Source organism: Rhea pennata, chromosome 1 (assembly GCF_028389875.1).
Source record: "Rhea pennata isolate bPtePen1 chromosome 1, bPtePen1.pri, whole genome shotgun sequence".
NCBI lineage: Eukaryota > Metazoa > Chordata > Aves > Rheiformes > Rheidae > Rhea > Rhea pennata.
In genome coordinates this window covers 56,650,690-56,677,307 of record NC_084663.1, presented here as the reverse complement: position 1 = coordinate 56,677,307, position 26,618 = coordinate 56,650,690, and the positions used below count along the sequence as shown (strand labels likewise).

The 26,618-nt window shown below is 45.2% G+C and overlaps 1 protein-coding gene across 5 annotated transcripts; it reads left to right on the top strand.

Annotated features, from left to right (window-relative positions):
- Positions 1-14,352: 14,352 nt before the first annotated feature.
- Positions 14,353-26,243, top strand: PICK1 (protein interacting with PRKCA 1). Of its 5 annotated transcripts, XR_009959969.1 has the most exons (14): positions 14,353-14,425; positions 15,448-15,541; positions 16,304-16,415; positions 16,898-17,026; positions 18,095-18,161; positions 19,107-19,196; positions 19,612-19,665; positions 19,766-19,828; positions 20,179-20,312; positions 21,107-21,199; positions 22,173-22,223; positions 23,744-23,888; positions 24,155-24,509; positions 24,634-26,243. XR_009959969.1 is itself a non-coding variant. In XM_062588159.1 (13 exons), the coding sequence occupies exons 2-13, from the start codon at positions 15,501-15,503 to the stop codon at positions 24,418-24,420; spliced, it is 1,245 nt and encodes a 414-aa protein (XP_062444143.1). In that variant the 5' UTR covers positions 14,353-14,425; positions 15,448-15,500; the 3' UTR covers positions 24,421-26,243. The 5 variants fall into 5 exon arrangements, 4 of the variants coding, with proteins under 4 accessions (XP_062444143.1, XP_062444170.1, XP_062444151.1 ...); XM_062588159.1 differs by having other exon boundaries at positions 24,155-26,243; XM_062588186.1 differs by lacking the exon at positions 14,353-14,425 and adding an exon at positions 14,700-14,806 and having other exon boundaries at positions 24,155-26,243.
- Positions 26,244-26,618: the final 375 nt, after the last annotated feature.

The window sequence follows — 26,618 nt, the reverse complement described above, 5'->3', positions numbered from 1 at the left end:
CCCAATTCTGGCCACAGCTCAGTTCAGAGACAAGTATAGTCTATCCAGTTCAAATGCACTCAAAGCCTAACACAGTAAGATGATGAACCAGGATGTGCCAATTTTGAAGGCTACAAGGCAGCAGAAGCCTAGTTCTGAGACGCTTGAAATGGTTTATCAAGTAGAGATGCCTGAATCTTATCTGGAGTACAGAGGTCACCATGGTTTTAAGAATACCAAATCATGGCACTTTCTCTTAATCTCAAGTAGGATAACAGCTCTGGTCTCCCTGAAGCCCCCTTCACACCACATTGATATAGATCCATTCACTCATCAGTCCTCTCCAACACACTGTCACTTTTTTTTTCTTCCAGTACTTTCTCTTGACTCAAGTACAGATGGGGCTTTTGTAAATACACAGAAAGATAGACACTTTGCTCCAAAATGCTTCCATCTATCTTAAGAACAGACGTAAATGTGAGGAAGGGGAAGGGAAGGTGAGGGGAAGGAGAGAGGAGCACATGATTTTAAATAAACATGTGAAGTTTCCCAGCTCGGTAAAGCTTTAAAAGTTTTGGGATTGGGAAGAGGAGAGGATTTGGAAAGACTCAGTCTATGTTGGGCCAGATATCAAGAACTGAGAGAGTGCAATCAGCAGAAATGCATTTGGGGGACCATCTGCTACAGGAAATGGTAAAGGCCTCATGGACTGGAGGCAAAAGATCCCAACCTTGTAAGCTAGCAAAGGCCAGCCTAGGAAAAATGATAGCTGGATGAATGCACAGTAGAAAATGGTGTGACTGGCAACATAGCACAAGTGATAGGACAGTAGAGTAGGTCAAGCCCCACCTGGCATAGTCTGCTAAATCTTTCAGTTCTTTTCTGACTCTGAGCTCTTTGAACTTAGCAAGGTTGGGTAACCATAAACATCTAGGAACTTAGTTAAAATAAGAGCCACTTAGTGGAGACAAGGCTCAAAGAAAGGCTGATACTGTTGATATTGTGGTAGCACTTGTTTTACACAGATCACCTGCTCTTAGCCTGACTGGAATCTGAACGCTCTAAGGCTCCTGCCTTGGTCTGCTACTGCAAATGGGTTATATCAAGGAGCTCTGGAGACTGGAGAGGTGAGAACTTCAAATTTCTTACTTTCCAACCTGAATTTCAGAGTTGATATCACAGAACTCACTCTTCTGGCCTTACAAGTGACTCTACTAAATGCCAGGAAGGTAATAAAAGGGTAGTACCAATAGAAAGCCAATTTCTGTAGGACTCAGAACTGAAATAGTGAAAATCCCATCAAGTAATGGGTTTAATCATACTTAGCATCCCCTCTGAATAAAATATCCTTCAGGACCTCTTGGAGAACTTTGGGATTTGAAGATTTGCCTGGAAGGGCTGTGTAGAATGTCATACAGCACAAGTGGTCTGAGCAGCACAGGTAGATGCCAAGACCAAGTGCCAACATAAACACCCCAAGGCCTAAGATGAGGCTAGCAGGAGCAAAATTCAGCTGCAGCCTTTGTGGTTATAACTCCAGTAAGACAGAGAGAAAGAGAAAGCAGACGAAAGGGAAGGAGAAGGTTAGGGAATGGGGGAGGGCCAGGAGCCTGCAGACTTCTGCGGCCACATGATTTTCTTCCTTGTTTTCAAAGCGCTGCTCTAACGCACACAAGTCCCATGTGATTGCTTATTTATGAAAGCACAATCATAGTGTTGGGTGCATCTCACATCCGCTCAGCAGCTCACCTGACTGTGTGCTCCAGGGGCATGCACTGCATCCTCCCCATCTGTGACATCAAGCCAGGGGGATGGGTGACCCATGGATGAACACTGCTCCTGATGTGGCGAGATGGAGAAGAGGAGAGGAGGACCCTCTTTCTTCTTCCAACCTGCCTTTTGCTTCTCTTTGCTTGACCTTATGAGGAGCCTTCAGTGGCAAGATGATGTCCCTTCTGTACTATCATGGGGAAAAGAAGGTTTTATTTCAAATTTTGTTGTCTCACTTCCTTTAATTTGCAGAGCACCAAGAACCAGGCTCATGTACAAACTAAATTGGCATATGCTGATATCTCATATCTGCTCTTCAAAGAGGTGCAGATTCTCTTTCCTTGTGCAGTTATTTTTCCCATTCTATCATCATTAAAGTCCTCTTTCACCCAAAGATCCACTCAATAAAAGAGGAAGCCTTCATAGAGGGGAGAGATTTCATGGCAAAATGAAGTTGGTTGTTTCTTTGAAGAGGATTTGGCCTACCTTCAATTCTTTGTACAGTAAACCCATAATTCTGCTAAAATTGTTCTTCTCATCTAAGAAGAGGTCTAAGACATAAGCAAGAAGCATGCAATGTGTGAGAACAAGGTACATCAGCAGAGTTTTGAAGACCTACAGTAGGAACTGAAGTCACAGAGGCACCATGGACACTGCAGCTAAAGATCTCTTTGGCAAAGAGGGTGGTTTTCTTTTCTCTCTTTCTGCAAAGCCCTAGGTGCCAGGACCCCAAGAAGAATTGCCCCAAGAAAAGAGTCGTCCTCCTGCACACTGCAAAGACCCCTCCAGAGATCTTTGCCAAAACTGAAGCCCTTATTAGGAAAGGACATCTGACATTTAACATCTTTGGTATAGCTGAACCACCTCCTCTTCCCAGATAACCAGTCCTTGCTACAGAGCCAGCACCACTACCTCACCATAAAGATTACACCTCCCATTGCCATGCCTGTTTCCTGCACACGCAGTAAGTTGTCTCTATGAAGGGTTAATTCATCCAGAGCCTTTTACTCCAAGTTGTTTTCCAAGAAGCTGAGAGAATAGTTCTCTTGTTAAAAACATGGCTTCTGGGCATTTGGTGATGCTTTCCCTTTTCTCTCTCTCTGCACCACAAAAGAATGCTTTGTTCTTGTCCCTCTGTCTCATTTACTCTCCCCCACCCTGCTCTCGCCTCTTCCCTCCATTGGCTGCCAAGTGACTAAGGAATGGCAAAAAATGACCATAGCGCGGTCATGGCAAATATTTCTTCAGCTATTATCTGATTGAGACCTTGAGCATCTATGTGAAGGGCCCTGTGCCTTCCTTCAGGCTTCTCCTAGAGATGGGGAAAAATGAGTCAGACACAACAAGGAAGGATATAGGTTGAATCAGCCCAACATGCTAATGGAAATGTCCTACGAATGGAGTCATGGCGCCTGTTGCAGGAAAATCAAATGATAGGGACCCAGGACTGGCAGGAATCCAGCAGCAGCCACAATAGATCTAGATTTTTATAGGAACTCTGCATTTATTAAAAAACTCATGGGAGGCACAGAACAGTCACTTTCTTGCCTCCACATTTACTGATTCAGCTGTTTGGAAGCTGGAGCTGACATTCTTTGTTGGCTGAGTTGAAATGTCATATATAGTTTCTCTGCATTATTGCTGTAGATCCTATTATGCATAAGGATATCTTACAACAAAATTTTCCTCTTATCCCCAGGGTTACCCTTCAGTGCTTACCACAGATAAAAATTACCTACCAAGTCAAGAATATCTCAACTTAACAACACCTCTGTTTTCCCAGAGAAACCACTCTACCTCTCAAAACAACAACCCCCAGCACAAGCCTCACAGATATCTGTCCACCTCCCACCACAGTAAAGCTGTGGCAAATCCCCATGAACATTATATCTTCTCACATCTCATGGGAATTACACCTCAGGCATATCCACAGACATCCCTCTGGCAATAGTCTCCTTTTTGTTTCTCCTTGCACATATTGCTTGAGTCATTTTGCATGTACATATAAAGAAGATATGTAAACACTCACATGATGCTAAAGTCATTGCAGCTTCCACAATGACCTTTCTCTTGCACCACAAACAATTCCCTAGTTAGATTCCCACCTGCCTACCTTCTAGACTGGGAGTGGTTTTTTTATATTCTTCACTGATACTGCCTTCTGCAAGAAAATCAACTTCTTCAGCTTCTCCCGAAGCAAATGTTGTTCCTTCTGCCTTTCTGTTCCTCTCTTCCTTCTCTACTGACTCTCTTCAGTCCTCTGACTTCCCTTTGCCCTGACTCCATCTCAGTTCATGTTGTGCATCAGGTGAACAAAGCTTGTATTCCCTGGCTCCATCCACCAAGCCTTTTGCACTCTTCTCCTATTCAGTGCTTAAATTATTTGTGAAGGTCCTTGAAACGATGATTAAATTTCAATCTTAGTGATACAAAAAATGGTGCCCTGCACACACACATACACAGTCATGGACGTAAGGGGTTAACTGCAGAATTTTTATTTCTGCAGAGAAGTGGAATGGACTATATAGATACAGGTGCCATTATATTCCCACATTAGAAGATCTTCTTGTTGATAATCTCTAAACTGAGCTGGTTAAAACACCATGAGAAATGGTGCACTGATTCACTGCTTTTACATACATATGTTCGTGCCGACAATAATGAATTGCACCAAGGCAACCGTACCTGTTTCTAAACTGTGTGCAGAGGAGCTTTCATTGTAAAGCATGAAGCTTATCCATGTAGTGAAATGCAATGGTGAAATAAGGAAACCAGGAAAGGGATTCCCCCTTCCCTGCTTGAGACCTCTCTACACTTTCACAGTGGAGCACTGTGCGCGTTACACCTTACCAGCCAGCAGCCACTTCTGTTCTCTGTTCTTACCTGCCTTCCTTCCCTTTCTCCCTTCCTTTCTTCCTTCTCTCCTTCCCCCCTCCCTTTCCTGGGATTTATTGCTCCCTGGTTCAAGTTCCCCTTCACAAGGTAAGATCTCACAGTCTTGCAGCTGAGGCTAGGAAGGTCAAAAAAAATATGCTGCTGTCAGTGAGCCCTGTCAGGGACAGCTCTGCTTCTTGTGGAAACCAAGAGGTGGAGTGCTGAAGTCTCTTTGAAAGAAAGAATCTACTAAATCCACCAACATCTCTTTCACAGACAAGAAACCTAAAGAAGGATTACGGATTCTTACTTAGATAATTTTAGATGAATCAAGAAAAGAGAGGAGGGATGGCTGGATGGCTAAATAAAGCCAATGAGATCACATGTTCCGCCTTTTTATCTGCTTTTCTCTTTCTGCTTTTGGACAACAAGGCCTCCTTTGATAGAGAAGAAGAGGGGGGTAGGGAGGGTGGAGAGAGGGGTGCCAGAGTCACCCCAATGGCCCCTGGTCACTTCTCCACGCTCCTTAATCTGATGTTCCCACTGACAGGGAGACAGAAAAAAATAGTGATCTCATGATTCCAAAGAAAATTCATGCAAACAATTCTGGGAGGGGTGAAGAGGACAGGAAAGAGGGGCCTGGGGAATGAGGAGCAAAGGATGTGTGAAGAGAGAAAGAGGAGAGAGAGAGAGAAGGGAAAGGGTAGAAGTGATAGAGCAGGAGAAAAGAGTGGGACACGAGAAAGAGGACCTTGGAGAATTTGGAGAACCTTCAGTTAGAAACCGAAGGTCAGAATCCAAAAAAAGGATGTGTAGAAGGATTGTAGGGAAAAGAAGAAAGAGGAGCCTTGAGACAGAGAGGGTAACAGGACTGGTGGGAGAGGGTTAGGTGTGAAACATCATACCTATGGCATGAGTGAGGGCTGAGCCAGTGATACGAGTGGACTCAGCTGTCGAGGATGAAGGAAAGGGAGGCTAGACTAAGAGAAAATGTAGGAGGATGAAGAACAAGGTCTTGATATGAGTGTGGGAAGGAAAAGAGGGGGAAATACCTACAGGGTTGGGAGAAGAAGGGGTAAGCCTTATTGAAGCTTGTTATTTTTGCCATCTTCTTGCACAAAACCAGGTCAACAAATCTGTGAGAATAATCCTAGTCTCATATAGCCCCAGAGCTGACAGATGCCAGGAATACAATGGGGAGAGCAATTTATTACCCTGAGGCATTTAGCCATGTGTCTAAGGGAGGCAGTGGTGAGGCAGTGGGGCTGGAGACAGGCAGCCTGATTTCCACTTTGGAGGAACTGATCTCTCTGCTTGAGACCTCTCTACACTTTCACAGTGGAGCACTGTGTGCGTTACACCTTACCGGCCAGCAGCCACTTCTGTCCTCCATTCTTACCTGCCTTCCTTCCCTTTCTCCCTTCCCTTCTTCCTTCTCTCCTTCCCCCCTCCCTTTGTTTTACCCTCACCAGGAGAACAGAGCTCAGCACTGTCAACAGAAGTCCCAACCCTAGTACACCCCCTCCTTCTTCTACAGCCCTCTGGGAACCTGCCACCCCAGCAGCCCTCAGCCCCAGCCAGCAAGCTGTCCAAGGCTCAGCTCAGGCATTTCATCCCATGGGGCAGCACCCAGGTGAGACAACTCCACAGCACCAGCCCTAGCAAACGTTTGTTTCTCTGTCTCTGGATCTGAGATTCACAGTGCACAGGAACTGGCCCAGGAAAAGGCCAGGGGAGAAGTAAGGCTATGAGAGATAGCAGAAAACAGGGTCCTTTGGACCCCAGGATACCCAGTCTCTACCTGATTCCCAGCCTGGGAAGGCCAAGCAGGCAACTGACCTCTTCTGAAATAGGAGCTCTGTTTAAGGGTTAACTTCACGTCTATTAAAAGAAGGGGTGTAGGACTGGGAGAACAGCTAAAAGAAGAAGTGTTTCCCATTATGGGCTGCAATCTCTATGCCTCACAGCTCCCCTCGATCTAGCCTGTCCTGGGGGCTCATCATGTTTCCCCCTTCCTCTGCCTGCTCCGTGGCAGCTAATCGGTGACCCACTGACAGTCTCTGTCCATCACTCAGCTCCGTGCACAATGGGGTAATTAAACCCTGACCCTCTGCTCCTTTTATCCATTTCCTCTGCACAGTCACTCCCCGAAACAGCAGAAGGAAGGGCCTGATCTGGAGGCTCCTGTCCCAGCCTTCAGTTGCAATGAAGATGTAAAGCACAAGAAAGACTCGCTGTAAAATGAAAGATGCTGAGGGGGCAGCCAAGAGGTATTGAGTGGTACAAGGTTCCCCACACACTCATGCAAAGCTCTACTGATTTAGCTCCATCACAGACATTTGCCAACCTTCAACTTTTGTTATCACTCCAACACATTTTCCAGCACCCTCCTGCTGCCTACTTGTACTGACAGCAAACCCACCGCTTCTCTGCCTGTCCTCAGTGCTGTGCCAGGCATGGATACTTGGTTCAGGTCTAGCAAAGCCTTTCAGAAGCTCTAAGACCTCCAGCCCTGGGTTTTCACCCTCAAACGATCACATAGGTTTGCTGATATACCCCAGCACAAAGCCTCTGCATTCCTTGGCATAAACCCACAGCCTCCTCTTGAGCTAACCTGAGGCATGTTTCCCTGTGCTTCAGGCCTGACTCCCCAGGTCTTTCTCTTAAAACATCTGGAAAGGTGGATGGCACTGGATGGCAGGGTATGTTCCACAAAGCATGGCAGTTTGATCAAGGAGGTGGCCAGGACAAGGTGATGTTGCTTTGCCTGGACACCAAGACAAGAGAGGAAGTACTCAATGACAGACAGGACACTTGAAATAGCAGGAAGTCCTTTCTTTTTCTTTTTTTTGCTTCCTGGCACACTGTGAAATTTATTACACAGATTAATAAACAGCCTGAAATGATGCCGAGCAACCCAGACTTTGTTTCCTCCTCCCAAACCCAAGTGGAGAAACTGCCTCCCTCCCACGCATGAGCAAGAAGAGCTGGGGCCACCCGGGGAAGGGCATGACGGGTAGAGCAGTGCCCCTGAACAATTAAGCACTGTCCCAGGCACTGCACACCCCTGTCCTGGGAACAAAAGAGTCACACACAAGAGACCTGACTGTGAAGCCTCCATCCGCTTTCATCACTGACCCCCAGGGCAGCCAGGGCACAAGGTCAGCCCACTTAAACTCCAAACTCCGACAGAAATAGAGCTGGGAAGTGGGCAAGGGTGGCCAAGTGCAGGGGTCCCCAACCATTTGAGGGGTTCTTTGACGGAGACATTTCATTTCATCAAAGAGACATTTTTTTTCTGGAAGGAAAATGGAAAGCAGCGGGTGTGAAGGGAGTAAGGAGAGGGGGGGGGGTTTCACCGTGAATTATGACCACTCTCAACAAGAGTCTTTTACATTGAGGAGGTGAGGAAAGGATGGGGTAATTGGGCATGCTAGACCCATGCATAATGAGGGCAAGTCTCTGTCTACCCTGCACTCTGCCACCACTTATGAGATGTGGTCCCCTATACGCACATCGCTATTGCAGTGGGGGCTCCACACACCAAGGGCTCAACCCAAGCGCCTGGAAAGCCTGCTCTTCCAGACTCTACACTCACTGCCCCAGACAGCTTTGCTAGTGCCTCTCTGCTGTAGCCAGTAAAATCTACTATCCAGTGCAATAGTATGTAATCATTCCCCCAGTGTCAGAAGGTTGCTTATAAAATAAGAAGGATCAGCCAAGTAAAGGCTCTTGCTTTCTACCTGCAGGGTCTCAGAAACTTCACTTGGTGCTGTCTCTGGTTTCTCAGTTTGCAAATACATGCCTTTGCATGGCTAATGCCTGCACACAAATATCAGCTGGACCTTCTAGGGGATCAGCACTGAGCAGTAAATTAGTAGTAGGTGAGAACAGATGCACTTGAGACCCACCTCTTCATTTAGGAGGGGAAATCCACGGACAAGAAGTCAAAGGGGAATCAATCATGTCCAGCACAAGTCAAACTATAATACACTATATCTATTACGGAGCTTTGTCCATTTCATCAGGATTCTTCTGTCTGAGGAAGTTCCTGATAAACGTGATTTCAAAGGAAGGACACTTAAAACACCTAGCCAAAAAAAAAAAAAAAAAAAAAAAAAAAAAAAAAGAAGAAGAAAGGAAAAGTACAGAAGAAATAAATAAATCAATGCACTAAAACATGGCTTTTCCAGCAAATGGGAAGTTCGATCACCTGAATTCAGTGAGCCTGAAAACCAAAGGTTTCACAGTAATATGTGTTCTGCTCTTGAAACTCTATGGGTCAAGTGATAGGAGCTCGATGCTCCCTTAGGGAGGGATAGTTCCAACTTGTCTGTGGAATGAACTGAAGGTCCTTCTCATCCCGGGAGGTCTTGAGAATTTGAGTGTGGCAGTGATAAGCTGATAAATAGTTACGTCATTTATATATATGTTTTCAATGTGTTTCTCACCCCTTCCACTCCAAAGTGGTAGCTCAGTGTGTGTGTGATAATAGCATACATCCACCTTGGCATGTGAAAAAGAACCCTTATGAAAGATTATCTCTTATTGCACCTCAGTGGAGCCAACATCTCCTTCATACCTGCACAATGTACAGGCCTCTGCAGAGGTCTGGAGCATCCAGCACAAGTGAGGCAGAGACTGGGCACGCCTGGTGCAGTGATGGGCAGGAGAGGGCCAGAGAAGGGGAATATAATCTCCATACTTACTTACTCTACTTGAAGATTTCCCCTGAAACAGAAAACACAGCTTGAGGGACAACAATTGAGTTTTAGTCATATTGACAGTAGCAGAAAAGCAGTCAGAAACGTGACATTCACCACAGACCAAGTACAGAGAAATACATCTGAGTGCCAAGAAGCTAACTAGTCATGCAATGTATGATTTGCAGTCTCCTTATTACATATGATGAAAGACAAGCAGAAGAGAGCTTGACCTGCAGGATCTGGAATGAGTTAGTAGGGTTGTCTGTTTAAGGGTGGGAAAACGCCTGTATTTGCAGACTGAGTCCTCTCGATCCAAGCAGTATTAGTAAACAGTAAGAATGGAGGTCACTTTTCAGAGTACAGCTGCATTTCATATTTGTGATGTAATGATTAATCAGATCCACTCTTGAAAATAAACAGCTTCCTGTTTTTAGTTGGTGGTGGTGGTGGTGGTTTTTTTGCTTGTTTGTTTGTTTTTTTACAGGCCAGCCAGCCTTTTTTTTTTTTATTATTATTACCACTTTCAACAATTATTCATCACCTTTTCCATAGGGAGATGGTGATCACTTGGCTTTCTAATACTGAGGCAGATGTGACTGTAGGGCGTGTGTAGATTAATTCTCCATCTCATGTACACAGAATCCAATTGATCCTGGACATGTCGGAGTTGCTGTGCACATAGGGCAGGGCCAGTCAGTGCATGCATGACTTCCACAACCAACATACTGGCCTGCACACAGCAGCACCAAAACAGGACATACCAAACCTATCTACAGATTTTGGTCTTGTCAGTGTCTCAGTGTCAGATGGTCTGTGTCTGTTTGGTTTTTTTTTTTTTTTTTTCTTTTTTTTTTTTGGGGGGGGGTGCAGGTTTGTTCGTTTGTTTCTTTTGTAAAATCCAGGCCAGTTCTGCCGCTCGAGTTTCTAATAGTTGGAGATGATGGAAATGAGAAATTCGCTGCCTGTTCTTTTCTCTTGCAGTTCTAGCAGCAGAAGTGGACCCAGAAAAAATGAGATCCTGATACTTCCTTTAACCAGTCTGGTGCCATGCTAGGCACAAGGCTCTGAGCAGTACCACTAGGCAAAAGCAAATGGTTCATGTTATGCAGGTGACCTCCTAGGTTTGGGGTCGGTTTGTTTTTTGATGTTTGGTTTTTTTGTTTGTTTGTTTTTTTCTGGCAAGAAAATCGAAGAAATATCCCACCATTTCAAACCTGTTACGTCTGACTCTAGGCCCCCTTCCTGATGGCAGTTCTCAGCAGCGTCCACACGGCGGAGCTGCCCCCTTAGAAATTAAGCACAGTTGGCTGCCCGAGTGGTCGTTACCACCCAGGGACTGCGTAGCTTAGGTTCGTGAAGCAGAAGGCCGGACCACACTCAGCAACGGGACAATCTTGGACTCACAGGCCCCTAGCCTATTGCACAGAACAGTCCTGCCATCGCATGACAGAGAGCAGGTCTGACTTCTACTCCTGCCTCTGCTTGCTGATCTACTATATGACCTTTGCATATTTGCTTTATAATCTCGTGTCTGTATTAACTTTTGCAGGGTTAAGCATTGTTTCCTAAGTGTTTTGCAGTACCTCACTAGTCCAGGACTGGAGTTCAGCTGAAGCTGCAATGGCACTTTATCATAAATACATTATAATGCTACAGTTAACCCCTAGTTAAGTTGTTGTCAGTATTGAGGTTATATGTGTTGAAGCAGATGGAGGCACAAATTTTTAAAAAATGCAAATGCATTTCAGAACAAGTGTTTCAGAGGAAGAAAATCAAGACCAGCTGTTCTGATCCAAGAATCTGAAAAAAAAATCAGCAAATTATAAAGGAAAATGTTTCCAAATGTTGCAGAGTTTCTCTCAGGATCACAGCATCAGCATCTCCAAGGATGGCTATTCCACAACCTCTGTGGGCCACTATCTCAGTGCTCACCCACCCTCATAGCAAAGGTTTTTCCTTTTATCTAATCAGATTTTCCATGCCGCAACTTGTGACTATTGCCTCTTGTCTTTTGCTGCGCAAAAGCTCTGAGAAGAGTCTGGCTTTGTCTTCTCTTTATCCTCTTCGGTGACAGTAAAGTGCCACTGTACTGCTAAGCCACAGAGACTTCCTCAGGTGTAGAGATCAGGGTCTGGCTCATCAATTCTAGGGCTTCACAGATGTAAAACTCCTGTCAGCTTCCAGGGTCAGGATGTCAGTCTGTTCTCTTCAGAGAGCTTCCTTCTGAAGAACTTGTATTTCTCATTCAGCTTCTCTTCATAAATAAATTATCTTTCAGATCCAGGACTTCAAACTGGTTCTTAACAACATACTCTTGCTCTTGTACTCCAGCATTGTGGGTGGCTTCAGTTGGTGGTTTGATGTATGTAGTTTCTAGGTTCATGTGCCTGCACATTGCAAACACTAACCACCCTCTTAAGACAGCAAGAGAGGTCATTGTCTACAGTCAGTCCTTGTTGCTGGTCAGGAAGGAGTTTTCAGTTCAAAGAGTGTGATTTTCTTTTATTGTTTTGATCTGTGTCAATAAGTCAGGTTTGGCAGCCTGGTAATTCCTCAGAAGTCAGCAGTGGCTGGAAGAGATGAGACATAATGCAACAGGAGACCATATTCTTCTGGGAAATCAAAGCATACTCCCAGTGATGGTGCTTTCTTGATGGAGGCACAAAACTCATTTGAACATCTAATTATTACTCTCTCCACATCACAAAGGGGCAAAATGCATGAAAACTTGGCAATACTGCTGTATACATGGCAGCGTGGTGGTTTTGCATACAGCTGTGCTGACTGGCTTCCAAAATACAGCTTCCCTAAGTCACCAGTGGTTTGTTAGAAGTAGAAGCAATTGTACTAACCAATTTGGAAGCTCTTTGTATCCCTGCTTTCATCTGAATCATCAGTGCAGAATGTTTTCCCATTCACAAACACCTTTCTGAAAGGTTCCCTTGTTATGTGCAAGCATTGTACGCGTATTTGCATAGAGTGCATCAATAGACAATTGCACAGTCTGCATTCTTCCACGAAAGAAGCACAAGAAATTGTGTTTTCCTCAATGTTCGCACACTTTGGGTGCCCCTCACAGGTTTCCCTGTGAACAGCTGAGATAGCTTGCCATGATCTGTTAGAAAAAGCCATAGTGTTCATGCTTTGTACAATACCATATAACACCTTTGACGAGTGGACAGTGAGGCGGATTGAGAACTGGCTGAAAGGCAGAGCTCAGAGGGTCGTCATCAGTGGCGTGGAGTCTAGTTGGAGCCCTGTGGCTAGTGGTGTCCCCGGGGCTCAGTACTGGGTCCCATCCTGTTCAACTTCTTCATCAATGACCTGGATGAGGGGACAAAGTGCCTCCTCAGCAAGTTGGGAGGAGTGGCTGATACACCTGAGGGCTGTGCTGCCATTCAGAGAGACCTGGACAGGCTGGAGACCCTGCTCAGCAGGGAGGTTGGACTAGATGATCTCCAGAGGTCCCTTCCAACCTTACTGATTCTATGATTCTATGAGAGTTGGGCAGAGAGGAACTTCATGAGGTTCAACAAGAGCAAGAGCAGGGTCCTGAACCTAGGGAAAAATAACCCTAGGCACCAGTACAAGCTGGGGGCTGATCTTCTGGAGAGCACCTCTGCAAAGAAGGACCTGGGAATGCTGCTGGATGACAAGTTGATCATGAGCCAGCAATGTGCCTTTGTAGCCAAGAAGGCCAATGGTATCCTGGGGTGCATTGGGAAGACTGTTGCCAGCAGGTCGAGGGAGGTGATCCTGCCCCTTTACTCAGCCCTGGTGAGGCCTCATCTCGAGTACTATGTCCAGTTCTGGGCTCACCAGTACAAGAGAGACATGGAGCTACTGGAGAGAGCGTAAGGCTACGTAGGGCTAAGATGATAAGAGGGCTGGAGCACCTGCCCTATGAGGAACAGCTACGAGAGCTGGGCCTCTTCAGCCTGGGGAAGAGAAGACTGAGCGGGGATCTTATCCATGTGTATAAGTACCTGAAGGTACAAGGGGACAGGGACAAACTCCTTTTCAGTTGTCCCATGTGACAAGAGGCAATGGGCAGAAATGCAGAAATTGAAGCACAGGAAGTTCCGCCTGAACGTGAGGGGGAATTTCTTCCCTGTGAGAGTGACAGAGCACTGGACCAGGTTGCCCAGAGAGGTTGTGGAGTCTCCTTCTCTGGAGATACTCAAGGCCCACCTGGATGCAACCCTGTCTAACATGCTCTAGGTGACCCTGCTGAGCAGGGAGGTTGGACTAGATGATCTCCAGAGGTCCCTTCCAACCTTACTGATTCTGTGATTCTATGATTTAGCTCAGCCGTTTCCATCCTTTTCCTCAGCTGTCACCACTGCAGTCTTCTCTTTGTCTTTCTCAGTTATCTTACTGAGACTAAAGGGTCTGCTTTCTTGGTACTCATAAATCAAGGCTTGGTAGTGAGGTAATTGTGGTATCTAGTGAATCTGAACCAGAGCTGGGACACAGTCTAAAACCAGGGTGGCTATCACAGGCTCTGAACCACCACACGATGCCTCCTTCCCGGTCCCTTCCACGCTGAGGTAACCCTGTGAGGCCCGAAGGCCTCTCCAAGAGGGATATAGAGGACATGACCCCCAAGGACGGCTCTCTGCGAATCCAGTTCCCGAACCGGCCGCATGGCGAGGTGAGAGGATGCCCTCAGGTTCTGCGGCGATCTCCGGAGCCACGCGAACTGCACTGAGACCGCTCCGTCCCCGTGAGGCAGGCCCCGCTCCCCGGGCTACAGCGCACCGGGAAGGCGGGGGGGGGTGGCCGGAGCGCCGGGCCAGGATGGAGGAGACGACACTCCGCGCCACCCAGCGCTCCACCACGCCGCTCGCAAGATGGCGGCGGGAGCGCGATTGGCTGCCTCCACCGTCCCCATGGCAACGCGCGTCGCCAGGCCGGGCGAGGCGGGGCGGCGGGTGCGCGCGCGCGCGCGCGCCCCTAAGGCCCGCGGGGGGGTGGGCGGGGTGGGCGGAGCTGCGGGCGCTTCCGCGCTGGCCGCAGCGGTGACGTGGCGGCGGTCTGACAGCGCCGGGCGGCAGGTGGCGGCGGGGGCAGCGCGCGCGGGAAGGGCACTTCCGGTGAGCCACGGGACAAGGCCCCCCCCGCCCCCCTCCCTCCGGGCGCTCCCCTCGAGGCGAGCGGGGGCGCCGCCGCCCCGCGGTTGCCCCGGCAACGTGCTCCGCGGGGGGGAGGGGCGGTGCCGTCGTGCTCCGCCCCTGCCCCCCCCCCCGCCCCCCACCTCCTCCGGGCCCTGTCAGGGCCCCTCCACGATGCCGGACCGGCGCCACAGGCCGGCGCGGCAGCCCGGCGGCTGTGTCCGCCCTGACTTCGGCCCCCTGGAGCGCGGCCGCGCGTTTCGCGGCGCCGCGGCCCCATGCCGCGCGGCGGGTAACGGACGGCGCGTGTCTAACGCGTTAGGGCATCGCCGGGAGCGCGAGCCGTCCGCACAGCAGCCGTGCGTAGGTAGCGTGTGGGGAGGATGCGCCTGTAGCTGCCTCCAAAGGTCACTGCTTTGATGTGGTGTAGACATACCCAGTGTGACTGCGCGTTTGGTACAAGCAAAGAGTGAGATACGTTTGCTATCTACTGTCTGAAATTAAACCTATATACATGGGGGTTTGTGTGTGGGAAATAATGAGACTTCTTTGGGAAGTGAGTTGTGAAAAGCTTTATGTAGGCTCCCAAGATAAGAGATAATCTTCAAAAAACTTTTCTGTGAAATCAAGAAACTGAAATGCTTAATGGACTCAGAGGATAGCAGATATCTTTAGAAGTTGTGACAGACAGGTAAAACATGTAAAAAATCAGTTTGCAGAATGGACCATACCTTATTCTCTGCATTGGAAAATTTGAATGTTTATGGGTTTTGAAACATGAAACATTTGAACTTGAGGATTTTCTCCTGTCTCTCACTCAGAGCAGAGAATGAGACACTTGAAATATTTTTCCTCTTCAGAATAAGAAAAAAAAAAAACAGCATCTTTTGAAATTCAAAAAACCCCAAAATAAAAAATAGAAGGGTTAACAAGGGTCAGAAGTTAGCTCTCTGCCGCTACCTGTTGAGGTCACTGGTTTGTTGGGTTTTGTTCTTTCATTTCAGGCAGTTTGGAATAAGCAGAGTTTCAGACCAACAGATTGCATCTAACCAAAACAATGTTTGCAGACTTGGACTATGATATTGAAGAAGATAAACTGTGAGTATTTCACTTGTCTTTTACTATTTTTTTGCTAGCAGTAGACACAGCGCTAACAGCTAGGGAACAGATAGATTTACATTTTCATGATGATGCATGCTAATGAATCAGACTGTGATCTTGATTCCTTGCTGTCTGGGGATTGGGGATGAGGTACTCCTGTGCTGGTGAAGAGAGGGGAATGCTTTCTGTTGCTCTGCAATGACTACCATGAGTTTCTGATTACAAAATAGTACTGACAAATCTTCAGTAATTTAGGGACCATAGCTAGAGAAGAAATTAATTATAACAGAGAAAAGGAAATAAGAAGCAGGAAGAAATGGAGAGAAATTCTGGAATCCTTAGGTCTGCAAGGAGAATAACACTAGAATTTTCCTAGCAAGTAAAAAGGTTTTATGAAGTTAGCAGAGACTCTGTCATGGAGCACTTGTCTTACATCTCGTTTGTGAATGTTTTCCTCTTACTCTAGAACAAAGACCAGATGAAATACTCTTTAAAACATGCAAGTATTTGCTCTCTATCTAGCAGTGGATGAAGTATCTCTACCACCTCTTCTCACGTGCAGTCACAATAAAGATAGCCCCAAAGGTTTTTCTGCTGGTCTGTGCTGATGGACGCTATAGCAGAAATGATGTGATTAATTCAAATGTACAGTATCCACTATATTTTCAGTTTGTATTGACTCAGGTACCGTGATTCTTTCATACAAATATAGCAGAGCTTACAGTGCCAGCTATTCATTTTCCCTCTCTCTCATTTTAGTGGGATACCCACTGTTCCTGGGACAGTAACCTTGAAGAAGGACTCTCAGAATCTGATTGGGATCAGTATTGGGGGAGGAGCACAGTACTGCCCTTGTCTCTATATTGTCCAGGTGGGTGCTCAGGGAAGAATAATAAACTGTCTTGGTAAAAATGTTGGCTTGCGAGATGGATGATGTAGAGAGTCCTATGATTTTTGTTTTTATCAAAATGTGAACCATTTCACTTTCCAAAAAATAAGAACTTGTTTCCCTAGTATCTAACAGACATGGAAAAATTAATTTAAGACTTCTGAAATTATCCAGCTCCCCATAGAGCATGCTAGAAATTTGAGAAATGATGTGGCATCCTCAATTTCAAGAAATCCAGTGCTCTAGGGTACATGTCATGGACAGAAAAAGATGATCAGCCCACCTTTGAGTTAGGAGAGGAGGAAAAAAACAAGGCTTCACCATGAACAGTACTAAATACAACGAAGTTAAATAGGAGGAATAGAAATGTCTCTTCTGCTGTCTTTCCTATTTTCTTTTCAGTCTTCTATTCACTTTCTCTTCTTCCTGCTTCTAGACTACCTGTGCTCTCTCTCCTCCGTTAGGTATTTGATAACACTCCAGCAGCCTTAGATGGAACGGTAGCAGCTGGTGATGAAATCACAGGAGTGAATGGGAAGTCTGTCAAAGGGAAGACCAAGGTGGAGGTGGCCAAGATGATACAGATGGTAAAGGTAAGAAGTAAGAGGGAGGCCACTGGAGCTGTTGGGTCATAGTTTACGGGTTGTTGCCCTTCAATAAAGGAGAAGTTTGCAAATACAGTGGAAGAGCTTCAGGGTAAAGCTTTAAATGTTGTTGAAACTGAGACGTGAAAAGGAGACACGTGACCAGGGTACGTGACCCTAGAGGTGACTTGGCAAGCTACTGTGTGCTGAAAGTACAAAGATGTTTCAAACCTAGCAATAGCAGGGAGCGCACCTCCGTGTCCCTTGTGTTGGAGGCTGATAGTTCCAGAGGCTGCAGCACAGCTCAGCTCAGCTCAAGGGGCAAGGTGCATCATCCCTTTTGAATTTGAATTCCTTTCCATTTATCTTGCCTTCAGTTCAATTCAATTGCCAGGTTAACCATGAGTCAACAATGTGCCCTTGTGGCCAAGAAGGCCAATGGTATCCTGGGGTGCATTGGGAAGAGCGTTATCAGAAGGTTGAGGGAGGTAATCCTCAGCCCTGGTGAGGCCACATCTGTAGAGCTGGGTCCAGTTTTGGGCTCCTCAGTACAAAAGAGGCATGGTGCTACTGGAGAGAGTCCAGCAAAAGGGCTGCAAAGATGATAAGGGGACTGGAGCATCTCTCTTATGAGGAAGGGCTGCAAGAGTTGGGCCTGTTTAGCAGGGAGAAGAGAAGACTGAGAGGGGATCTTATCAATGTCTGCAAATACCTTAAGGGAGGATGCCAAGAGGATGGGGCCAGACTCTTTTCAGTGGTGCCAAGTGACAGGACAAGAGGCAACAGGCACAAACTGAAACACAGGAAGTTCCACCTGAATTTAAGGAGAAACATCTTGACTGTGAGGGTGTCAGAGCACTGGAACAAGTTGTCCAGAAAGGTTGTCCAGAGAGTCTCCTTCTCTGGAGATATTCAAAACCTACCTGGACTTGAGCCTGTCTAACATGCTGTAGGTGACCCTGCTTGAGCAAGGGAGTTGGACTAAATGATCTCCAGAGGTCCCTTTCAGCCTCAACTCTTCTGTGAATCTCGCTGCTTGCTTCCAGTACCACAGTTTTGTATTTGCTCTTCCTACAGGGAGAAGTGACAATTCACTACAACAAGCTTCAGGCTGACCCAAAGCAGGGCAAGTCCTTGGATATTGGTAAGACTTGATGGTATTTTTCTCTTTGTAGTGTTAAAGTGAGAGATTGAGTTTTCTACAACTATTGATTTTATAGGGCAGAGAGGAAGCTTTATTTTTAAAATAAGGTGTGTGCTTTGATCAAAGCCTACACAGCTGTCTCCTTAGTATAGTCTACCTTCCTCACCTTCCTAAAAGATTGAAAGGGTTTGTTTGTTTGTTTTTAACTTTCATTCCTTTTCAGTGATTAAGGTGCTAATGAATTGAAAGGGGTTCAGGGAAATGCTGAGGCCTGGGATGGATTGATTTCTAGGGAAACAGAAGTGCAGTGAGAATATGGAATATTTTCCGGAGGTGCTAAATATCTGTGGCTTCAGCTGACATTCCTGACATTTAGAGGCAAACTTGGCACCCCTGCAAGTTTGCCTGTAAGTGCATATAGCTGAGTCATCTGATTCCAAAAAGGACAAAATTGTCTTTAGTAATTTGTAGGGTATGACCACCAAAGACAGAAGTGAATTTATAGGCATGACAGAAGGGTTTAACAACGAAACATAAAATAAAATTAAGCAAAGAAATGCCTTTGAGTATTAAGTCCTACTTCTCTTGCTTTCAACCTGGTCTCCTGACTTTAGAAGAAGTAGTACAGAATGTATCATAAGCAAAGTTTAATTCCAGATATCACAATAGGTAACCTATAGTAAAGCGATTTAGTCTTCTAAAGGAAGCAGTAAGGCTGTGCAGATTGAAGTACGTTGGATGTGAGCGCAGAATAGATAGACAGGATAGATGATGTTCTATGCACAGCTAGGCCTAACATCTGGTTTCTATGGTACCCTTTTTCTGCCACTACTTCAGTACTGAGTTAAGCTCAGGCTAACCAGCCTATGCTTAAGAAATCGGTGAATTAAGTTCATCATGCCCATAGAAATACTTCTGATCCTGGATCTCTCTTTTGGCCTTTAGTATTGAAGAAAGTAAAGCACCGACTGGTAGAGAACATGAGCTCAGGGACAGCAGATGCCCTGGGGTTAAGCCGAGCCATACTTTGCAATGGTAAGTATTGGGCAGAAAGACATTTTTCTTAAGGGAACACTCACTGTCTTGCATGTGCTAACTTTATATAGTTTCTTATATGTTCCACCTTAGTCCTTCAGGATTCTTTCCTTTTGCCATACTTGATTGTTGCGATTGCCTCTATCTTTTTGTGAGAGATGCATCATGTCGTTGGAGTCATTTAAATGTTAGCTAAGGTCAAATTAATTTCAAGTGGGGACCCACTTAGTGAATGTTAGTAGCTGATGGCCCCACACTATAAAACCACTTTGCAATTATTTTAAAAGCTTCTCACGTTGGACCAGAAGAAGGTCACCTTTGGAGGTGGGGAAAAATTGAACCAAACATATGAAATCCGTGTTTTTCCAGTCAGTCAGGTCTGGATTTGAGTTTTTCTAATTCTGTTTCCTTTTAGATGGATTGGTAAAGAGATTGGAGGAGCTGGAAAGGACTGCAGAGTTATACAAAGGTAAACTGTGTCTTCCACCAGACAGCAGATAGGAGGGCAGGATGCGCATGTTATATTTCAGTGAAATGACTTGAATGCTTTTTCCTGTCTTCCATCACAGGCTTGACAGAACACACCAAGAGTCTTCTTAGAGCTTTCTTTGAACTGTCCCAAACACACAGAGGTAAAGAGTCTGAGTGAAGGAAGCAGAAATCTCTAACCTCCAGTTTCAGGAGTTTAGTCACTACTTAGATGTGTGATTTCCTCACCAGAGCAAAAGTAAATATTGCAGGAATAAGCTGGGAAGGGCAGCTGCCCTCCTGCCATTAGCGGCCACTGTGCTAACATAGGCCCTGTCTTTTCATGTGAATTATTGAAGAAATGCCCTGCCAACCTCTTGGCTTCAGGGAATATGTAGCATCATCCCCCTGGCCAAGTGCAAGGTTGTCAGAAGGAGTTTTAATGTTGGAAGCAAGATTCTTCTCAAGGGCCAAATACTTCTTCCATCTATTTGTATTTATTGCCTTTATCCAGCATTTGGAGATGTTTTCTCCGTCATTGGTGTGCGGGAGCCACAACCAGCTGCTAGTGAAGCCTTTGTGAAATTTGCTGATGCCCATCGCAACATTGAGAAGTTTGGGATTCGCCTTCTGAAAACAATTAAACCGGTAAAGAATTTAACCCTAGGAGAAGGGATCTGGAGAAGAAGGAGATCTAGAAAGATAGAAACCTAACTTATGGCATAGACTTAAAATACATTGTAGGAAAAACTGTCTTTGTCTGCTTTTCTTCAGGTTCTTCTTAAAGAACTTTAAATAGCAAATACCTCAATCTGCTCTGTTATTTGAGCCTGACATAAAGATTTGTCCTTCTGACAGTTGCACATGAATATGTTCCTATCCTTTTCTTTTGGGGTAGTTTGATCAATGTAGCCCTTGCACTGCTTTCTCTGACATTGATACCCATTTTTAAAAGATAGCATTAATTTAAAAGAGTTTAGATAAGCAGTATTAAATTAAAGGATTTCAATGAGTATGTTTGAGAGTTTCTAGGAGATCTATCTATTTAGTATAGCAAAGAGAATATAAAATGCTGATTTGAACAGCGTGTTAAGTGCCATGTTGGATGAAAAGTGTTGGATATTAGACCTTTGAATCTAGGGAGAACAATTTCCAGGCCTATTGGAAAATGAAACCAGATGAGTTGAAAGGAGACAAATTCAGACTAGAAGCGAGGCGTGTATTTCCAACACTGGAAAAGCCACTTGCCAGTGACTGTAATGTGTGCTCTAACCATGAGAATTTTGAATGGAGATCAAACGCTTTCTTTCAAATACACTCTAGCTCAGAAAAGAGTTAACTCGAGGCAGTCTCATGACCTGTGCTAGTTAGAAGGTTGGATTTAATTAATTGTAGTCATGCTTTTTGATCTAATATTCAGGAATGGAATGTTTCCCTTGCAGATGCTGACTGATTTGAACACCTATCTGAATAAAGCCATTCCTGACACGAGACTGACTATCAAAAAATACCTGGATGTCAAGTTTGAATATTTAGTGAGCTGCTCTGGGTTTTTTTGTTTGTTTGTTTGTTTTTTGTGCTGGTTGGAATTAAGTTTACAGAGTCATAGCCTGAGTTTGTCATATAGCCTATATAATCACGTGTCTCTCCTTCCACAATCCATGCAAGATTACATTATTTTTTCCAATTCTTTGTCTATTGCCAGATTACCCAGATTCAAACACCTCTTTTTGACCTAACAGTTCTCACTAGTAAAAGAGATTTCCCAGAAAACAAATGACTTTTTATCTGACTCAGTTAATTTCTTTACTTGTAAGAATTCCCATATAACTTACACTTCTGAACTCCTCTAAATAGCTTTCCAGTCTCTGAGTCCATGTTTTTCAGGTAGCTGTGGATAGTCTTTGTTTAGCCAGATTAAACAACGGTGGTATCATATTTGCTTGCATTTTTCACCATGTTGGTTTCTTTTTGTTTTTTTTTTTTGTTTGTTTGTTTGTTTGTTTGTTTGTTTTTTCATTTTCCCATTCACGCAACCCTTGTTTTCTGCACCGAAAGGTTAAGATAGGGCCATTATATCTCTGTTCTAGAACTGCAGTGATCTATTTCCTTTTACCAGTTAATGAAAGTATTTGGTGTTGCAGCTCTTAAGCATGTCAGTACTGCAGTTTTTCTTTCCACATCAGTCCTTCCAGGAATTCTTTTTTTCCTCATTATTTTTTCCTTCATGATACTTTTCTGGTACTGTGTTTTCCCATCAGTAGATGGTTGCAGGATTTTTCTCTTACTGGGTTATCCAGGTATTTGCTCCTGTTCTCATCTTTGTATAATAAGTTCCCTTTCCGCTTGAGATACGTAATCTGGTCTGGTCCCACTATGTTTTCCCCAGTGCCCCTGGCTGCAAACTGAAGAAAGGCATGAGATGGGACAACCCTGTGGCTATGAGTGATTATGACAATGCTTCCTTATTCTTAATATTTCCTTTTTTCTTTTTTTAATCCTGACAAGTCATACTGCCTGAAAGTCAAAGAGATGGATGATGAAGAATACAGCTGCATTGTGAGTACCAATCCTGTGGCAATGGGAACCGCAGACTGTGTTTCTGTAGCTCTATGCGAACCACCCTGCAGTTGCAAAAGCATTCCTGTGCCTCTGTGTAGTCAAACTAGTGAATACGTCCTGAGAATAATACACATTTATTATTGATATATTAGAGCCTGAAGGTCCTTAAACACTACATAGAAATAACTGTCATGAATCACTTGTGCTGTGGAATAGTAGAGGGACCAGTCATCTCCTCTGTAGCCTGCTTGCTTTCTAGTTGCACGTCTTGATGTTTAAGTAATATTAGCTTGTATAAGGAGGATTAAGGTGTTACCTTCACAGATTCCATTTGTGTGTAATGTACAGCTTATCATTAATTCTGGAATTGCTTCTGAGAATGAAGGTTTAGCTTCTCTGCAGTAAAGCGAATATCAAAGCTGCATTTGTAGTTAAAGAAAATTGATCAGAGGATCTCTGCTAACAACAACTTAGCTCTAAAAGTAAGTAATTAAAACTCAGGACTTAAAAAAATGAAAAACAACAAATGAAATACTGATACTATTCTCCAGTAACACTTTGCTGTTTGAATCTTTGTAGAGTTTTATGCCTTTAATCCGTAAGAGCTCTGCTTAGGGTAACTAACGGTTATGCCCAGTTTCTGTGCATAAAAGCAGTATCTATTTTATCCTAGATGGTAAGCTCAGAGTAGGGATTTGAATTTTGATATCCCCAGTTCCCAGTACCAAGAATGAATAAAACTTTCCTAACACAATTATGAATTTTTCATGCTAAACAGAAAGGAAAGCATCAGTCTTGCCCAGTAAAGTCACAGCTCTGGGTTTTGACACATGCACTGTGCATTACCAAGCCATGATCGGAAACATGGATTTTTGATTTTTATGTATGTTGTGTTTGCAGGTGCAAGAGGAGGATGCTATATTTTGCTGACAAATCTATCCCCTTTCTCAAAACCATTTGGTGGGGCAATCCATAGTTCCATCCTTACAAGATTCTAGCATTGTGTCTGGATGATTGTAGATACCAGGAGGTATCTACACATAGATAGTCCGTATGGTACTACAGGGTTCCATATGTAAACGTACACTACACTGTGCAATCAGTGTAGGGTGAAGCTTGCAGACAAAGGGAGAGTTTTTCATCTGATTGATATAAGTCCATACATCCCTCAGATCTTGGGCTTGTTTGTTCTTGATTGCCTGTCATAATAGTTCAGCTAAGAGGCCATTTCACTCCTCCATGCTGGGTTGAAAGATATCTGTTCTGCTGTCTTTACTTGATAGTGGCACGTTTCTTTACCCTTGCTGGAGTGTGTTTGTCGTTCAAAACGGCCACATTGACAATTTGCTGGTGTGCCTCAGCATTTCTAGTGTTTCCTAGCATTGGAGTCCAATTTCAGGGGACCCGAGAGAGTTAAAATAAGGTGCTTGTGAGTTCACAGTGGTAGAGAAGCTGTTTGCAGAAATGTTAGTTCTGTCTGTTTTGAGTCTCCAAAATGGCACTGTGGTTTTTGGCAGGCCTTGGGTGAACCCCTCTACAGGGTCAGCACTGGGAATTACGAATACCGCCTTATCCTGCGTTGCCGCCAGGAGGCTCGCACACGCTTTGCCAAGATGAGGAAGGATGTGTTAGAGAAAATTGAACTGCTGGACCAGAAACATGGTGAGTACCGCTACTGTATCCAGCACGTGAAGGGGTCAAGCAGGCAGGACATCTGCCCTCATATTCCTCCTTCATATCAGCTCAGAAATCTTAGCTGAAGAGCCCTTCTGTTGCTTTACCTGGGACATCCATGCTCAGGGGCCAAATGGGACTGATATGTATGAGTCTGTAACTAATACTAGCGAGGGATGCTTGGTCACAGCCTTTGCACTATACTTGTGAAGGGGATCTTCACCTAATTTGTTCCCTATACGTCTCCCGTACAGTGCAGGACATCGTGTTTCAGCTCCAGCGTTTTGTCTCCACTATGTCTAAGTACTATGACGACTGCTATGTCGTGCTCCGAGACGCAGATGTCTTTCCCATTGAGGTGGATCTTGCCCGCACTACCCTCAACTATGGGCAGAAGGACATGTACACAGATGGGGCAGAAGAAGAAGAAGAAGGAGGAGGAGGAGGAGGAGGCGGTGGTGAGGGAGAGAGTAGCAGGAAAGAGGACACAAATGGTGAAAAGCTGATTGATGATGCCTGAATGTGCCAGTATGACTACGGGAAAAATCTTTGCAGACTGATATAAAAACATGTATTTCACATGGCGATTCATCCTCCGTGACTTTCTGTGTATGTCCAGCTTGGGATTCCTCCTGTGCTTTGGGCGGGGGTAGCTGGTAGGATTGGGACCAGCCTCTGCTTTCCTCTCTCTTCCCTTGCTTGTTTGCCTGGATGTTTCTTTTTCCCCCCACAGACTTCTGTTGCCCAACTCGGATGCTGAGGTGTGGGGAGGAGAACTTCCTACCCCATCGCCATGTGACTCCATGTGCAGACAGGACACTGCTGAGTGTGCAGGATGCACCACTCCCCTTTGGCAAGTGGAAGCCAATTAAAAAAAATCTGGAGAGAGATGGCTACGAATGGCAAGAACAGCCCCCTCCTGACCTCCCTGTGTGCTATGGGAAAGTGTTAGCACCAGCATCATTTCTTCGCCATGTTGCTGACTGTCCTGGAGCTTCTCATTCTCTGGCCTGTATTAATTTTCTTGTCTTGCCCATGTGTCCTCACAGGGGTCCAGGGCAGATTTTTGTAGGATGATCACTTCCACTACTCCCAGCTCTCTGAACCACTATTTTTAAGAAGGAGCAAGTCCAAACTGATGGTTAGAACTAGTGGTTGCACATGTGATCAAATCCTCCCCCTCCAAGAGGCTAGGGGGAGATTGTCAAAGTAGAGGTTGGTGGAAGTGGCTACCTGGCATGCTGAGCTGCTACAGTCCTACTGCAAGGATTTGTCTGGATTTTTTGTCCAGATTTTTACTGCAAGTCCTTCCCTGTCCAGCTGTCTCTCTGGCACCATCCTCTTTATGGTCCTTGAGCTCCTGCATTGCTGCGCTCTCTGCACAGTCTGTAGCTACACCCCAGAGCTAGAGTCCTCCAAAATGTGGATATGCCCTCCCCTATGGAAAGGGGGGAACTGGCTTAGGCAGGAGCCCTCCCAGTCAACTGAGATGCTCAGCAAACATACAGATCTGAGGCAAACAGATTCCTGAAAATCACACCGAACTGATTATGCTTCCTTTCCATTATTCTCCTCTCCTATGGCTGCTCGCAGTGAACTCTAACAAGATGTGCTGCAGCTAGTCTTGCACAGTAGTCTTGCACACTTGCCCTTGATATTCCCTAGTGCAAGTGTGCACCTAGGGCAAGTGCCAAGAGGAACAGCGTTAGAACCACACAGGAGATGTTTTAGCCTTAAACTAGAGAGGAGAGACAGAAGCCAGGTGGAGAGAGGAAGATGATGTCCGTGGGCACTTAAGAGATTTTTGAATGCAAAACGTTGAATAACATACTGCTCTCTGCTCTCCTCTCTATGCAACTTTTTTTTGTGCTGCCTTTGGGTCAGACAGAACCAGTAACTAATGTCCCATTCCTCAGCACAAGGGAGAGGGGGAAAGTGAAACCCTTTTCCCTTATGTTAAACAAGGTAAGTGAGGCTTTGTCTTCCTTCCTTCCTTTTCTCTGCTCCCTCCATTTTTGTGGGCTGATCCCAGATCCAGATGGCAGCTTTCTCTTTTGGCAGGCAGTACGACTGCCAGCAATGGTGTGCTTCTTCAAGGCAAGGGTTTTGACTTCTGTGTTGTAACATACTAGTGGTAGTTAGAGAAGCTATTTAAGGGCATTGATTTATGATTGAGATGTTTGTTTTGTTTTGTTTGTCTCTTGATTTGTTTCTGGAGTGTTGCTACTTCTGTGGTGCCTGGAAGAAAGTCGTCTATGGTCTAGCTGCTCTGGAAGATTTAGACTTTAATGTACTGGCTGTTGTCTCTAATAAAGAAAAATGTGACATTTTTTGCTTCCTGTTCCTCTTGAGTTTTCTGTAGTGATCTGTTTGCTCTTTATTCTGATAGGGAATATCAATTTTTTCGTGATCATAGTGGTGATTTTCTCTCTCCTAAGACATGGTGGTCACTACATCACAGGTTTCCAGAGGGGGAGGATTATAACTGCTGTATCAAAGCCATCTATCCATGTAATACCAGTTTCTCTGTTACTTTGCAGCTTAGTCTCCCAGGGGAACACCAGCCTTGTAAACCAGGTAGTTATTTCAGCCCTGTCCTGTGGCATCATTACACTGCTTCATGGCCAGCTTTGCCACAGAGCTCAGCTGTTGCATCACAAGCTTGAGCTGATACTTAAGTAAGTCCCTAATCCTATTTCAGAGCTGTTTGGTGTACCA

What these genes read in the sequence shown, in the direction of transcription:
- PICK1 (XM_062588159.1), top strand. Translation starts at nt 15,501, where the DNA reads ATGTTTGCAGACTTGGACTATGATATTGAAGAAGATAAACT. An exon ending in GATATTGAAGAAGATAAACT is followed by an intron (nt 15,542 to 16,303) that starts GTGAGTATTTCA and finishes CTCTCATTTTAG; the next exon opens with TGGGATACCCACTGTTCCTG. An exon ending in CCGAGCCATACTTTGCAATG is followed by an intron (nt 19,197 to 19,611) that starts GTAAGTATTGGG and finishes GTTTCCTTTTAG; the next exon opens with ATGGATTGGTAAAGAGATTG.